Below are 16700 nucleotides of genomic sequence, written 5' to 3'. Positions count from 1 at the left end.
CACTACTTAGAACAGGCTGGTGTCTGCCTGTCTCCCTAGTGCAGGGATTAAAGGTGTGCATCACCACATGGGCTTTAGAGGGCTTTTTTGTTTCTTCCTTTTTATGGTGGTAAGAATCAAACCCTGGGCCTTACACATGCTAGGTTAGTCTTCTACCATGGACCTCCATTCCCAGAGCAGATGTAGTGATATTTAATTTGGTGAGAAGTTTGGTGTCCTTAAATTAAAAGCAGCAGCTACAGTGGATCAGAAAGCAATCCAAGTGTTGACATTAGGATTTTCCAGCAGAGTGTGTTAACTGGATTGCCTGGCTAATCTAAATCCTAATTCGAAAGTACAACAAGTGCCTACACAACCATTTCAGTGTCAGTACATGCACAGCAACAGTCCATATCTGACTCTTCTTGCTGGCAATTCAATGCCATCCTAGTTCGTGAAGGTGCACTGAGATATGTGCAAAACAAATTTCCTATGGAAATGTCTTAAGATATATCCCTTTCAACTATATATAACTAGCTGTACACTGACCATATATATTTTTTTAATTATTAAGTGGAGGTGGTGACACACGCCTTTAATCCCGGTACTCGAGAGGCAGAGGCAGATGGAGCTCTGTGAGTTCAAGGCCAGTCTGGTCTACAAAGCGAGTTCCAGGACAGTCAGGGCTACACAGAGGAACCCTCTTAAGAAAGAAAGAAAAGGAAGGGAAAGGGAAAAGGGAGAAGGGAAAAGGGAGAAGGGGAGGGGAGGGGAGGGGGGAGAGGGAGGGAGGGGGGAGGGAGGGGGGAGGGAGGAAGAAGGAGCTGTATTTGATAGAACATAGTTAAAGGATGGAGCCTGAGCACTGGAGAGGCTAAGGCAGGAGAAGCAAACACTCGGGAGGGAGGGAGGAAGGGAGGGAGGGAGGGAGGGAGGGAGGGAGGGAGGGAGGGAGGGAGGAGGAAGGAGGAAGGAAGGAAGAAGGAAGGAAGGAGGAAGAAGGGAAGGAAGGAAGGAAGGAAGGAAGGAAGGAAGCTGGACCAAGGGAAAGGAAGGAAGAAGGGAGGCTGGGTGCACCGGGCAGGTCCAAACACTCTCAAGAGGTCTGTCTGCCTCTGCTTGGAGTGCTGGAAAGATGGAGACCACCACGTTCAGCTACGTCATCTGTTGTTAATTTCATCAGTATCCTTACCTATCCAATACAGCCAAACAATCCAATTAGATACGGCTTTGGGGAGGGACTGCATCACGGCAAGCTGCACTTTCAGTTGCCTCTATTATTATTTTATGGTGGTAACAAAAACCATGAGTTAGCTTTTAAAATGTACCATCTTTCCAAAAAAAAAAAAAAAATCACCAAAGACAAAATAAAATGAAAAGATAAAAGAATAGTTTAAACATGACAGTTATAATCAACACTGAAAACTACAAAATGAAAAATCCTTTATTTTTTAATCAGTGTTTCATGTAGTCCAGGCTGGGGCAAAGACTGGCCTTCAGCTTCTAATCCTTCTGCCTTACTTACTGGTTTATGGGGTGCTAGGAACCCCTACCTAGGGCCTTGGACACACTAGGTAAGCACTGTACCAACTGAGTTATATTCCCAACCAAAAACCCTTTATTATGACTTAAGAATATAGCTTAAATGTGTGCACAATTTTTAAAAAACAATAGAAATAGATATAAACACGTATTTCTTACAAACAAAAAAACCAAAATTATATACCTGCCCAAGTAGCACTGCCAGAGTGGTTTATTTTGAGAAGCCAGTTCTGAATCCTTTGCCCCAAACATTTTTGCTAGTAGTTTAACAACCTGGAGGCGTTCTTCATTATCATTGCTCTAAAACAAAGCACAATTTGTTTAAACTTCAAAGTAATAGTTTGTGACCAGTTATAGTGACCAGTAAATAGGTCACTGAAAACGTGACCTATTCCTAGGATTTCCAGGCCTCTCTAATTTATAAAAAAACCTATGAACCCAGATGGTGAAGTATGTAACAATACTCAAAAAAATGTTTCACAAAATGGAATGTTACATTAAATGCTTTAATCACCTCAAGTCACATTAAAGCAGTACTGGGATGGGAAAACGTGTCTCAAGATTCCTACTAAATACTAAAAAAGCCTCTGCTACAATTCAGATTCTTTTCTAGTCAGAGTCAATTTAAAGACCTACTAAGGACTCTTGAAAAGAGATGGTTGTTAAGAGCAGCCACTGTACAAACATCAGCTTCCTAAAGGAAGTTCGACAGCATGATGAAGCGTTGAGCGTGCCGCAAGCACACTTCTGCTTTATCCACTGTATGACAGGCATCTCCAGGTGAAAACACAGTTTTAATGTTGAGCTTGTTACCAATAAATGACCTACTCCAATGCTAGACTTCCAACGAGAGTGCAACAATCAGGCCTATGGAACAGGACCAAACTCCAGGTGCTGTGGATGGCGCTATGTAAGGATTCCTTACATTTTACGACAGTGCCTCGGGCTAGCCTTCCAGAGCCTCCACCATACAGCCTATGTCTTCTGGTCCGTGTTCATCTGCTCCACAGATGGAGGTCTAAGTAGAGCCTTGCGTGACGTACACTCTGCCCTCAAATGTACCCGGCTCCTGACTTCTCTCTGACTGCTGTCTCATCTCTTCTGACCTCCCAGCGTCTGGTCTCTGTTTGACAGCGCTCACTGCCCCTCCCTCCCGTACTAGATGCTGAGTTGGCTGAAGGCAGGGGTGAGAGTTTACTCATTTTTATATTCCTCAGAATGCACAGGAAAAGGCAACTAGGACTTTCCAGAGAAAACCACATTAACTAATAAGTAATTAGAAACGTTGATTGTCTGGCCTAATCAAAATTACTAATCACATTTAAAAGGCCACTTAATCAAAGGACTCACTTAAGAAATACACCCAAGATATACTCTAGACTAAAACAAGAACAAGTTACTGGTTATTTAGTGACCATATAATACCAATATAAACTGCTTGTTTTATTTTGGTTTTGAAAGTAATAGATCAAAATTTTTAGAAATAAGAAAATGTTACCGCCGGGCGGTGGTGGCGCACGCCTTTAATCCCAGCACTCGGGAGGCAGAGGCAGGCGGATCTCTGTGAGTTCGAGGCCAGCCTGGGCTACCAAGTGAGTTCCAGGAAAGGCGCAAAGCTACACAGAGAAACCCTGTCTCGAAAAACCAAAAAAAAAAAAAAAAAAAGAAAGAAAATAGAAGCTTTAGCTTGCCTCAAAAGTTAACCTAAGCCCACATTCATCCTAGAAAATATGTGGAGGATGATGTCATACTGCTGTTCATTTTTTTAAGTGGGAGTTGTTAAACTGGCAGACATCATGCCACACACTAGAGATCCAGAGACAGACAAACCCATGAATGAACAATACCAACATTCTTTCTCCTGTTGTATTTAGTAAGCCGATTATAAGAACTAAAAGGCAACAGCAATGCTCTTTGTTGAACTTGTTGGCAGTTGTATTTTTACAATAGTTACCTTTAATTTAAACTCAAGCTGGGGTAGGACAGAGAGCAGCAAGTGGCTGTCAATGTTGTAGAGTTCCAAAATCAAATCAAAGACATGCTCAGACAAATCACTGATAGACGTTTTCCCAAGCATCAGAACCTGGTTAAAAAACTGTTAAGAAAATCTGTCATTAAAAGAAATGCCACAGATAAACTGTCTGAAGTTTTGATTATTATTCAATTAAATTTTTTATTGTTATAAATGAAGTCAAACAAGTACACAGAAACATTTTCTACATGAGAAACTATTCCCACCTAAAACACAGAACTCATCTTTCAGACAATGACGCAGATAATCTGTATTGACTCATCGATGATCAACACCAGCAAACACCTTTACCACCCAAATATTTTGTTCCTCCACTAAAATACTCAACTATATCCTGACTATGACATTTTTGGGTCAACTCAAATGGTAAAACGTTATTTTTGGTTTTATATTCAAAGAAGTTTTCAGAGAAGACTATGAATCCAGAGTAGTAGTAGGGATATTAGTGTCCATATGGGCAAGCACCATGCAAAGGCCGAGGGAGGTGAGCTCCTCCTTCCTTTCTAGAAATAGGGTAACCTCCCTCTTCTGCCTATGAACATCAGAACTCCAGGTTCTTCAGGCTCTGGTTACAAAGATTTGCACTAGCAACACTCATCTGTGTTCTCGGGCCTCTGGATTTGGACAGAGAGTTAAACCACCACCTTCCCTGGCTCTCTAGCTTCTATCATGGGACTTCTTCAACCTCCAAAATAGTAAGTATGAGCCAATTCTAGAAAATTCTCTCATATGTGTTCATGTATACACACACACACACACACACACACACACACACACACACACACACATTTTATCAGTTTTGCTTCTCTTAAGAAACCTAGGAAAATGATTTAATCACATCATTACATAAATTCCTTAATGACAAAAGATCCTATCTTGTTTACTTTAGCATAAGGAAAATTGCAGCATTTAAAATCGAGCTTTCTTATACCTTCAGAGCAGCGCCTACTCTATTTTTCAACTGCACAGATTTATATTTTATTATAAAATGTCTTTCTAGTCCTTTTCATCTTCCTTTGCATTCTGATAAATGATGTGTACATTTAAAAAGTTTGCAACACTAATTAAAATCCAACCAAGAATATACACAACAGGCTTTTAACTTCCAAGTCAAACCATTCATCACGCTACAACTCAAATGAGCAAATATACCAAGCATAATGACCAAATTTCTTTATATTTAAAATCTTCCAAAAGTGAATCCAGGTGTGGTGGTGCATGCCTTTAGTCCCAGCACTTTGGAGACAGCAACAAAGGGAGGCAGATTTCTTTGAGTTCAAGGCCAGCCAGGTCTACATAGCAAGTTCCAGGCCAGCCAGAGATTCTATCTCAAAAACTTAAATAAAAACTTCTCAAAATGTGTAAAATTGACCCAGAATATATATCACACATTCTTAGCAGCTTCCTGTCTTCTCAGAGAAAGAGTCAAGGATCTGTACCAAACAAGGTGCTCTGACTGCTTGCCTCTGCCATCTATAATTAACATATAACTTAGCTTCTTTTGTACTTCCATATTGAAGGTACAATGACTAAGACCTCACACCTCCTTGGCTTACTCCAAGCTCTTGGCAGTTATAAATGAAGACTATGAACAGTGCAGACTGCCCAACCCAAGAAAGAAGGCCATGGGGAAAGAAAGGAGAAAACTGAATACACTGTATGACATTCCCTGTGGTGGTTTGAATAAGAATAACCCTATAGGCTCACACACATGAACCATTAGTCACCAGGGACTGAAACCCTTTAAAAGATTAGGAAGATTAGGAGGTGTGGCCTCATTGGAAATTTGACACTGGGGTGAGTTTAGAGGTTAAAAAACCCAAGCAAGGCCCTGTCTCCCTCTGCCTGTTGCCTGGGGATCAGGATAGAGCTCTCAGCTACTTCACCAGCACCATGCCTGCCATGCCTGCTACCACGATTCCCAATATGGTAATAACGAACTATCCCTCTGGAATTGTAAGCCGGCACCAATTAATGCTTTTTTATAGGAGTTGTTGTGGTCATGGTGTCTCTTCACAGAAATACATCAATGACTAAGACATTACCAAAGAATGAAAACATCACTATTTTCAAAGGACAAATTTCTGTCCTTTATTTACTGGTTTTCTAAAACAACTTGATTTTTTTTCCTACTCATCAATTTTGTGGAAAAGAAACAAAGATATCAAGATATTAAATTCTTCAAGCTAAATTTTATTATCCTTAAAATCTGTACTTATAAATTTTCTCCTGTTCATAAAAAAAAAAAAAAAATTGTAAGGAGGCTGGAGAGATGGCTCAGTGGTTAAGAGCACTGGCTGCTCTTGCAGAGGACCTGGGTTCAATTCCCAGCACCCACTCAGCAGCTCACCACTGACTTTTGAATCCAGTCCCTGGGGATCTGATGCACTCTCCGGCCTTTGGGGATACTCACTGCATACATGTGATGCACAGATATACATATGGGCAAAACACTTACATAAACAAAATAATAAAATTAAATTTAAAACTGTTTAATTAAAATCCCTCAACCTACCTTTTCCTTAATAAAGAACAATAATCCTCTGCCAGTTTGGCCACCACAGTGGTCAAACTACCACTACCTTCCCTACTAGCCTGGAAAAAAACCCTGCAAACTAGAAGGGGGGGGGATCTCACACACTCCATCAAAAACATTAAAAAATGCAGCACAGACTCCCCATGAGGCCTTACCTTCTTGTAGGAGGAAATGGGAGATGTGTTGAGGAGGGGAAGGCTGGAGGGGCAGGAGGAGGGAAGAGGGGGATCTGTGACTGGTATGTAAAATGAATAAAAATAAAAATACAAAAAATGCAACACAGAGATGAGACATATATCTAGAGAAAATATAACTACAGGCATACATACATACATATATATGGGTAGAAGAAAGGAAAGTGAAGAACAGAGAGAGATTTCTTCAGTGTTCATCAATGTAGGAACAGCACATAAAAAGCAGACCTCAGCCTGTGAGTGTGCACAAGAGCATGCGTCCGTCACACAGTGAGAGGAGGTCAGCAGGACCATCACCACCTCTGCTGCTCCTGGCAGTGCTGCATGAGGAAGGTGAGCAGTGGCGCTGTCACTTCACCTAACCCTAATCCTACCACTGCACCGTCTCCTCCTGTTATTTACATAGAGAAAACGCTCTTCGGTAAGTACACAAAACTCAAGTAGAGAGTAACATTTACAAGGGGCTGACTTAGAGGGGAAGGGCAAAACAATGGCCAATGACGTCATTACTGGGCCTCAAATAAAGCAAGGAATAAAAACAAAGGCAAACATAATCCTGGAGGGCTGAAGATGGCTCAGTGGGCAAAGTGTACGCTGAGCAAGCCTGAGGAGCTAGGCCTGACTATCCAGCACCCATGGGTGCACTGGCATGCACCTATAATCCAGTGATGGGGAAGTGGAAATGGAAGTCCTGGTGGCTAACTGGCCAGCCAGTAGAACGCAACTGCCATTCTCCAGGTCCTTTGAGAAAGCCTGCCCTGAAAATAAGTAAATAAATTATCTTTAAAAGCTGGAGAGCTATAGAAGATGACCTCCAACATCAATCTCTGCCTCTACGTGTGCACACACCATGCACACTAACATGGGTGGGCACATACACATGTATATAACACAATCTATATCTGTGCACATGTACAGATATGCACACACGCTCTCTAAATAAATAAATGGAATGACCATTAAAGAGAAAAAGAGAAAACAATGGACAAGGTACCAGAAATAAGTATGTAACTGAAAATATGCTGGGGCAATGCACTAGTCTACTGCCCTTTGCCCACTCCCAAATTCTAAAGAGTACAACAAAACTATGGACATGGGGGAGAGGGGAACCATTTAGTTCTATAGGCAAGAACAGCAGGAAATTAATGCAAGTGTCAGAGGAGTGGTTTTTCATTCATTTATCTGGGATTGCTGAAAACATTCCCTTGGGTCTTTTTCCTTCCTTATCTAACGTTGCCTTTTCAAACACACCCCCAAGTTCAAAGACCAGTATAATCATCTTAAATCATGCAGTTCCAATAAACATTGTTTTACTCACTTTTCTTTCTTTAATTGCTCAGTCAAATATTTATTTTCCTAAATCTTAGAAAAAGGCATCAAAATAAGGTAAATGTTCTTCTGAAACACATCTGACTTGAGGCAGGACTCACCCTGTGTGCTAGACTGGGTGTGGAAATCTTCATTCAGAACCACTTCAAACAAGCAAAGACCAGAGAGGATTAGAAAGCCTGAGTCTGGGTCTACATACCAGGAGTGCCCCAGAGTCAATCAACTCAACCCAACTCAACCAATGAATGTCAATCAATACCCAAGTGTCAAGACTGCAGAAGCCAATTCTGGACAATTGCCCTGCTGACAATTCTAGAGCTCTTAGGTAAGTCATAGCATTAATCTTCTAGATTTTGAAGGTTCACTTCACAATACATTTTGTTTCGAAACCAAAAACTTGGTTTGAAATCAAAAACGAAAGCAGGATTTACCAAGGCGCTGTCTTATGGTGTGCTTTATCAGGACGTCATTTCATAGCACTTTTTATAACCTGACTTAAATTTCTACGTCCTCTTCCAGAAAACTCAGAATAATGAAATACATACAAACAAAAGACTGTCTCCCTTTGCTTAAGCAGACAGATTACATCCTTCTAGATGCTGAGGGAGATGAGAGCAGAAGGCAAGAGGGGAGAACTGTTAGCCCGGCTACCGTTAACAAGAGGCAGCACCGTTCACATCAGTGTGGCGTGGACAGTGCCCTCTGCAGTGACAAAACTCAAGGAGCTGTGGAGAGAAAAGTCAAACTTCCCATGAACGACGGAGCGAAGAACGACTTCTTCCAAGATCAACACGAGATGGTCAATGTAAGTGGCCAAAGCTGGGGCCGTATTCAAAAGGGTTCATTTTGCTGCCCATCTCCCTCTTCCTGGGAAAAGGCACATTTACATAAACCTCCCTCAGGGCTAACATGTATAAGTAACTTCCACCAAACTGCTATGGCAGTCATACTTGTCTACAATTTCTACCTCCTGATATTGGTTAATTTAATATTAACCTGATATTATTCATTTAATTAAAGATTAATTTAATCTCCATAAAGATACAAACAACTTCCCTGAATAGCGGAAAGTGCCATATGTCTTATCTAATTACCTTTAATTCCACTGCTAACATTAGAAAGTGTATTTTGCTAACCCCTCCCCTCCAAAAAGCTATTATCTCTAAGAACTTGAAAGAAGCAAATAAAAGCACAAACAAGAGAGCTAGCATTCCCAAAAACATTAAGCAAAAGTCACTGAGAAAGGAAAGAAAGGAAATGAAACTGTCACTGGGAAAACAGCAATAGCAACTTAAGAAGTATGGGCTACGTGCTGAGATTCGCTTCCAACAGTCTTTAAAATTTCACTGAATCCTTCTAGAACCACGTGCGAAACTTACATTGGTAATATATGGTTCAATAGCTTGAGCAGTCCTCTTCAGCAAAGCCTTTGCCAAGTCATATGCTTGCTTGTTTAAGTTCTGGAAAACACAAGCAGTATCTGAGTTGTATATATACGTATGTTATACACATCTACATAAATACATATATTTACAAAGCTAACTAGCTACGTTGGTCTGCAATGGTGGAATCTCCTATGTGCTGGGCTTACTGAACTCTCCCCTGAATTATAACCCCAGGCCTGTACCTCAACTATGAAAAGCAAAATATTATTCGTATTTTAAAAGCCTCTTGAATAAATGGAAATGTGAGAGCTATCCATAAAAGAAAGAAAGTAAACTCACTTTTCTTAGAACAGTCTGGCCTACTGAATCACAAACTGTCTTTTCCAAGCAAAAAGAACCATATTCTTTTCAGATTTTGTTCATAACAGATTAACCACATAGAAATGGCCAATGAATGTTTACTAGATAAAGGAAATATTTAGTGATCCTAAATATCATCCCCAATTCAAGTATGTTCAGGTGGATACAAATATAGACCACAACACCAAAAGACAACTGGTTACATCTGGGAGCTACGGCTCAGGGGTAACAACAGTTTCTGATCTTTCAGAAAACCCAAGTTCCCAACACCCACGTCAGTCAGCTCAGAACTCTCTTAACTCCAGCAGCAGGGACATGGGTGCCCTCTTCTGGGACACGGACAGACAGACAGACAGACAGAGACAGAGACAGACACACACACAAACACACATGCTGTGGGGTGTTCTCTATGCTGTGAATGTGTTGCTTTGATTAGTTAATAAAGTACTGAATGGCCAGTAGCCAAGCAAGAAGTATAGGTGGGACAAGCAGAGAATTCTGGGAACAGGAAGGCTGAGTCAGGAGACGCTGCTGACATGAGTACCAACATGTAAGATACTAGTAAGCCACGAGCCATGTTTATAGAAATGGGTTAATTTAAGCTATAAGAACAGCTAGATAGAAGCCTGAGCCACTAGGCCAAACAGTTTAAATAATATGAGCGTCTGTGTGTTTATTTTATAAGCGGGCTGCGGGACTGCAGGCGCTTGGCGGGACCTGGAGAAACTCTCCAGCTACACACACACACACACACACACACACACACACACACACACACACACACAATTTTTTAATGCAGCTTGAGCTTAATTTTAGAGTGTGAATTTTAGATCCTATTTGTTAAATCAGCTGCTCTATTTATTATGGATCCATATGCAGAAAACTGAAGTCATACACTGTCTTATACTCTACAAACAGCAAATCTCTCAACATATTCCGCCTTCTACTGTGTTTTGTCGCCAACTACAATGGTTTGACACAAAAGTAGTACATAAACTCTAGGTCATGGGCTAAGCTGCTAAGTATATCGTATCTCTGTTAAAGTTACAAATGAAAACTTGTTATACTAACGGATTTGTATCTTTTTTTTCTGATTTTTCTGTATATTATGTTGTGCTTCTCTGGACAATATCAATTACAAATAATTTTAGGGCTTTTTATCTTTCTAATCTTTTTACTTTTTGCCTAGTTTTATATACTAAGACCCGTAGTAGAATCCTAATTAGAAACAACATATCTGTTGTTATTCAAAATTGAAGCAACATTTTTCACATTTCTGATTCCATAGAGAGTATTTCAGTATATTAAAACTGCTTTTTATTTCAAACTGATTAAAAGATTTTATGGTAAGTTACAATGATTTTTGTTCCTAGTCATAACTATTGGAAGTCTTTTCTTTGGCATGTTACTAATAATTATTCTATCACCACCATTTTGCAACGTTAGTCTGTCTTTGCGTATCTAAAACAAAGCCAATTTGGTCTTGATCAACATAACTTTCCGGCACTCTGGAAGCTGTTGACTTCCTGCATCTGTTCCAGTGGGTTATCTCTGGCTAGTTTCCCCAGAAGACAATGCCTGTGTCCCTGACCGCTCTCTCCTCACACACTGTGCTAACGGGGCTGTGGGTACCTCCCCCTCTCCTCTCCCTCTCCTATGCTCCGGAACTCTGGTGACTGGATAGGAGACTATTTGCCCCATGAACAGTCAATGGATGTCTCTCCAAGGTCGGCTTAGCTCCTTTCATTGCTTAAACACTTTGCTGCTGCTGCTGCTGCTGCTGCTGACGACTTATACTCTGAGTAGAGTTTTAAGAATCAACTAATTTTTATTGCTCAGGGCACTGGGCAGATAATATTTTTCTGAGAATTATTCTAATTTCAAATGTATTCATAGAGATTATTACTCATGTAACTGTCCTTTAATGGTCTTCATATTTCTTGCTCATTTTAACTATATTGATATCATCACCCTTACTTTGATTCAATTTGCTGTTTGTCTATTTGCTGTATTTTTCAAAACATGAATGTGCATTTTTTAAGCAATGTCACTGTTTCCTATTTCATTTCTACTCAACGGCTTTTATTTTACTTGTTTATTTTATTCTGATAGTTTTATGACTTCTTACACCCGACAGCTGTCATCATAATTTATCAAATTAATGATGCTTGACATTAAGCTTGTATTGTATTTCTACAAACCCTCAGTCTGACTTATAATCACTAGGAAGCACCTTAAAATGACCTAATAAATAATGAATGCTTCATTCTCTTCATAATTCATTAATTTTTGCTTTACCTACTTTACCGGAAAAAAACCTGTTTTTATCCAATAAAGACTACCTGTGGGCTCAAGAGAAAGACCAGGGGTCTGGAGAGATGGCTCAGTGGTAAAAGCACTGACTGCTCTTCCAGAGGATCCAGGTTCAGCTCCCGGCACCAGCACGGCAGCTCACAACTGTCTAACTCCAGTCCCGTGACAAAACACCAATGGACATCAATTTAAAGTAAATAATTTTTTTTTTAAAAGATAAAAATCACCAGGTAAAGTGTGTCTGTCCAACAGGAGAGAATGCTTGGTTAGACCTCCAGCACTATATAACTGGGTATAGTAACACACACCTGTAATCCTGGAAGAACTCAAGAGGTTGAGACAGGAGGATCAAAAACTCAAGGTTCTAGTCAGTTACAAAATGAGTCTGAAGTCAGTCTGGAATACATGAGCTCCTGCTTCAAAAGCCTGCTCTGTATACTATTTTGTGTGGGTGTATGCACACACATGTTCTAGACAGGAGGGAGTGTATACGCACATGTATGCACGTGCATGATGGAGCCAGAGGACAGCCTGGGGTATCACTCCTTAGACATCGATCATCTTTTTTCTCCTCTTCCTCTTCCTTTTTTTGTCCTTCAGTAGACTAGGGTAGCTGATTCATCTGGCACCAACTCCCCAGCACTCAGATAACAACTCACAACACTACACAGGGCTTTACTTGGGTTTGGGGATCAAACTTAGGTCCACAATCAGATTACCAACTGAGCTATGTCCCTGCCACTAATATTAATATAAAATAACCTATCAAGTCTTTCTCAGAATTGTCCAAATCAGCCTTTTCCATGGCTATATTTTAACTGTTTGTCTTCTTATCATCAATCAACTGGATTAACCTTCAGCTCAATATGACAACATATGTTATGTGGTAAACTCAGTAGTGTACATTACTGCCAACCTTCCTTCTCTTAATCCTTAATTTTTTTTTTTTTTGGGGGGGGGGGTTTGAGACAGGGTTTCTCTGTGTAGCTTTGCGCCTTTCCTGGAACTCACTTGGTAGCCCAGGCTGGCCTCGAACTCACAAAGATCCGCCTGGCTCTGCCTCCCGAGTGCTGGGATTAAAGGCGTGCGCCACCACCGCCTGGCTAAAATTTTTAAAATACACTTCAGTCCACATTTAACTAGCCCAATGATTAGATTTCACTCCTAATAAGTTTTTCTCCTAATTTTATTTTTGTACGTCCACCTATTGTGGACTTTTGTTGTTGTTGTTGTTTTATTTCTTGAGACAGGGTTTCTCTGTGTAGCTTTGGAGCCTCTCCTGGAACTCTCTGTAGACCAGGCTGGTCTCGAACTCAGAGCTCCACCTGGCTCTGCATCCTGAGTGCTGGGATTAAAGGTTGCGTCACCAGCGCCCAGCTGATTATGGCTTTTCACTCTGATTTTTACTCTATTTGTCTAGAAAATGTGTGGTGTGCACACACAGGCCACAGCAAGCACAGGATGGCCAGAGGACAACTTCCAGTGAGGATTCTCTCCTAGGGACCCCAGGGGTCACACTCCAGGTCACCAAGCTTTGATCACTGACCATTTCAATGACCTTAACTCTCTGTAGATGCCTTGAATTAACTGAAATATACTCTATCTTTAGTCTGTTTAGATTTGTTTTCACCTTTGTTTGTGTTACTTCATCTTCAAGTGTGTTATTCAGTCCACAGCATTCACTAAGCTATAAAGAACTACAATTATATAAAATGACAGAAATTACCCCCAAATTGTTCCATCTAAGTTAAGCAGGCTAAGCCAAGGATTAAACTGTAAGGAGCTAACAAGCAGAGCTCGGCTGCTCTCACAGAGAAGAGGTCAGATCCCAGCATTCTTGTTTCCACAAGTGTCTGTGAGGTGGGCCAAGGAAAACACAGGACTCGGGAAGTATCCATTTGTGTACACTGTCACTTCAGTGGCTCTATGAACTACACTCAGGATCTCACACATGCGAGGCAAACTGAGCTACCCCTGAACTACACCCTCCAGAAATAGTGCCTATTTATTTCCCCTGACAAATGGACTTTCTCATGACAATAGTCTGGAGAAACAGAGGTCTAGGACTTCCCTGGCAGGCACCTGCCGAGTGCAAACAACAAGCTGGACACTTCATCTGTGTCTGGAAAAGCCCTTTCTCCCAGGTATTGGCATGGATGTGGGTTCCTGAGGGCTAACTAAGAATCTGGGGAGCCTGCTTCATCAACTCTTGAAAGCCTTCCTAAGATGCCCTATGGCAGAGTTCTGGATGCTGGCCCTCCTCCAGCATTGGAGGGCGAAGAGCTGAGACAACAGACCAAGCTCCCTGTGGGCTGCCTCAAACAGACAGGTCGGGCCCCTACCCTTTAGGCAAAGGAGGTACTAGAGGCCTCAGGAAGGGGTGCAATGTGCCTGGGGGTGGATGTACAATATGCTTCACTGGAGTCTATTCGCTACTTCCGGCCTTCCTTCTCACGGTTGTTGTCTATCAGTGACGGGTATGTAGCTGAACTGGCAGAATTAGCAAGAGGCAAACCAGACACCTGCACAGCCAGAGAATAGATGGAGGCAATCAGAGCCCACATCAACACCTCCGTGTTTTCATTTAATAAACACAGCATCTGAATTTTTGAGGTCTAATGTTATTTACTGTTGAGCCTCCTTACTCTGATTTAGCATTAATAGATTTCCAATGTTTTAAATTTTTAGATTAAGAGTTCATTTCTTAGCTGGGCGGTGGTGGCGCACGCCTTTAATCCCAGCACTCGGGAGGCAGAGCCAGGCAGATCTCTGTGAGTTCGAGGCCAGCCTGGGCTACCAAGTGAGCTCCAGGAAAGGCGCAAAGCTACGCAGAGAAACCCTGTCTCAAAAAAAAAAAAAAAAAAAAAAAAGAGTTCATTTCTGCCAGTAGTGGCGGTGGCGCACGCCTTTAATCCCAGCACTTGGGAGGCAGAACCAGGACAGCCTGGTCTACAAAGCAAGATCCAGGACAGCTAGGACTGCTACACAAAGAAACACTGTCTCAAAAAAACCAAAAAAAAAAAGGGGGAGGCATGGGGGGGTTAATTTCCAATGAAGGATTATTTGTGCCAATGTTATGTAACTGTAGACTAAGACAATATAATGCTATAGCGTCCTTAAATTTAAATAGAGAAAAAAATTAAATAAATGTTTGTTTATATTGGTAATCCTAGGTTCCTCTCTTGAAATCCAACTCTCAATCATACAACTGCCATTCCAACTGCTTACCAGAGTCAGAGACTTCCCAAAGTCAAAGCACATATACACACACAGGTGAAATGCACACACATCTTGGTTGATAACACTCAGGTGAAAACCAGTGGTCTCTAACCTCTGTCTCTACATTCGTCGTCCAGTCTTTCAACTAAGATCCCAACTAGTTCCCTGTGCCAGCACATGGTCATATAACAGTATTTAAGCAGCCAGGAACTCACTGCTGTATAAAGTGGCGGTCTGGGCAGGAGAAAAGTACCTTAGGACCTCTCTAAGGTGTGGTGAAGGGAAGGTTTTTATTGTAGGTGTGAAGGAAAAGCACAGCCACAGGTAGAGTCCAGATCAGAGAGACATAGTAGTAGACTGAAGAGTCGGCAGCCTGCACCAGGCCATGAGAGGAGGGAAGAGAGCAAGAGAGGAGATATGGAGAGAGCAAAAAGAGCACATGGCCAAAATGGTGGGATTACACAGGAATGGGAAGCCCGTGACTGAACAGGTTTAGGGAGGGCAGGGTGAAGACTCAGAATGTCAGCATGTGCTTTGGTATTCGAGCAGGCACCACACACTGCCATGGGTCCCGAACTTCTTTTGGACCTGACACTGTGTAAAATGCACCCTACACAAAACTCATTGACCACAAATATTTTTATCATATGAGTTAAATCCATTATTTATTCACCTAATTGGTGACTAAGAAATGCAATGAATTTGCTATACCTTAAACAATAAGTGTTTTAATATTAATTAAGAGGCTACAAAACTAAGATTAAAGCAGGATAAATTCTATTTACAACATAAACATAAATTCTGAATATTAACTTAATAGGGTTTAGACACATTTCACATACCTTATGGGCAGGTACCAGATTTACTAAAACTGTATCTAAGAGCTCCTGAGATACTGTATCACCTTCACAAATGATAGAGCTCATGAGGTCCACCATATGCATATGAACTTTCTGATTGTGGCCATTGCTGAAATCCAAAACAGGTATTTTATTTCAAATGTATCTGAGATAGATATGATATGATATGATACTAGTAAACATTATACTTTACAAAAATGGTGAGATAAAACTATATTACTGTCAAGCTTCTTTCTCTCTGCTCTTATGGTAATAAAAATTTATTTTTAAACTAAGCCTGGTGGTGGCGACACGCGCCTTTAATTTGAGCACTCGGGAGGCTGAGGCAGGCAGATTTCTGAGTTCAAGGCCAGCCTGGTCTACAGAGTGAGTTCCATGACAGTTGGGTCTACATAGAGAAACCCTGTCTCAAAAAAACCAAAACAAAAAACCCACCAAGGGGGAAAAGCACTACACTAAATTATTTGCCTATAATTTTAGCATCTCACAACCAAAGTAGCTAAATGAAATGCAATCTCAGTTTCATCATAAATTTGGACAAAGTATTTTGAAATGCTATTAAGTTTTATAGATACACAAAAATTTCAAACAACCACATATATTAAAAAGTCAATATAAGCTGAAAGAGGTGGTACACAGCTTTAATCCTAGCATTTGGGAGGCAGAAGCAAGCTGATCTCTGTGAGTTCGAGGCCATCCTGGTCTACATACAGTTAATTCCAAGACAGCCAGGGCTATACAGACTATCTCAACAACAACAACAAAAGTCAATATAGTATGTAAACAAGTAATAAAACCAAAATATTAGTCTAATTTGCTCTTCTAACCAATAAACACATAACAATAAGTTCTATCCATTTAGAACTATACAGAGAATAAATGTAAGCTAATTTATAACCTTACACCACTATCACCAAAGTTTATGTGGATTCATTGTAAACTGAAAATCTT

General features: G+C 40.9%; 1 protein-coding gene across 6 annotated transcripts in view; it reads right to left on the bottom strand.

The window, feature by feature from the left end:
• Pds5b (PDS5 cohesin associated factor B) overlaps positions 1–16700 on the bottom strand; it is a 160385-nt gene that overhangs the window by 74213 nt on the left and 69472 nt on the right. For all 6 annotated transcript variants that reach the window (XM_028878096.2, XM_028878091.2, XM_037198395.1 and 3 more), the window contains exons 6-9: positions 15732–15858; positions 8992–9072; positions 3476–3616; positions 1706–1821 (exon numbers count right to left, since the gene is read on the bottom strand). In XM_028878096.2, coding sequence (XP_028733929.1) covers positions 1706–1821; positions 3476–3616; positions 8992–9072; positions 15732–15858 — 465 coding nt within the window. The remainder of the gene's footprint in view (positions 1–1705; positions 1822–3475; positions 3617–8991; positions 9073–15731; positions 15859–16700) is intronic.

This window comes from Peromyscus leucopus, chromosome 23, assembly GCF_004664715.2.
Source record: "Peromyscus leucopus breed LL Stock chromosome 23, UCI_PerLeu_2.1, whole genome shotgun sequence".
Classification (NCBI taxonomy): domain Eukaryota; kingdom Metazoa; phylum Chordata; class Mammalia; order Rodentia; family Cricetidae; genus Peromyscus; species Peromyscus leucopus.
This window is presented reverse-complemented; position numbering and strand designations above follow the sequence as displayed.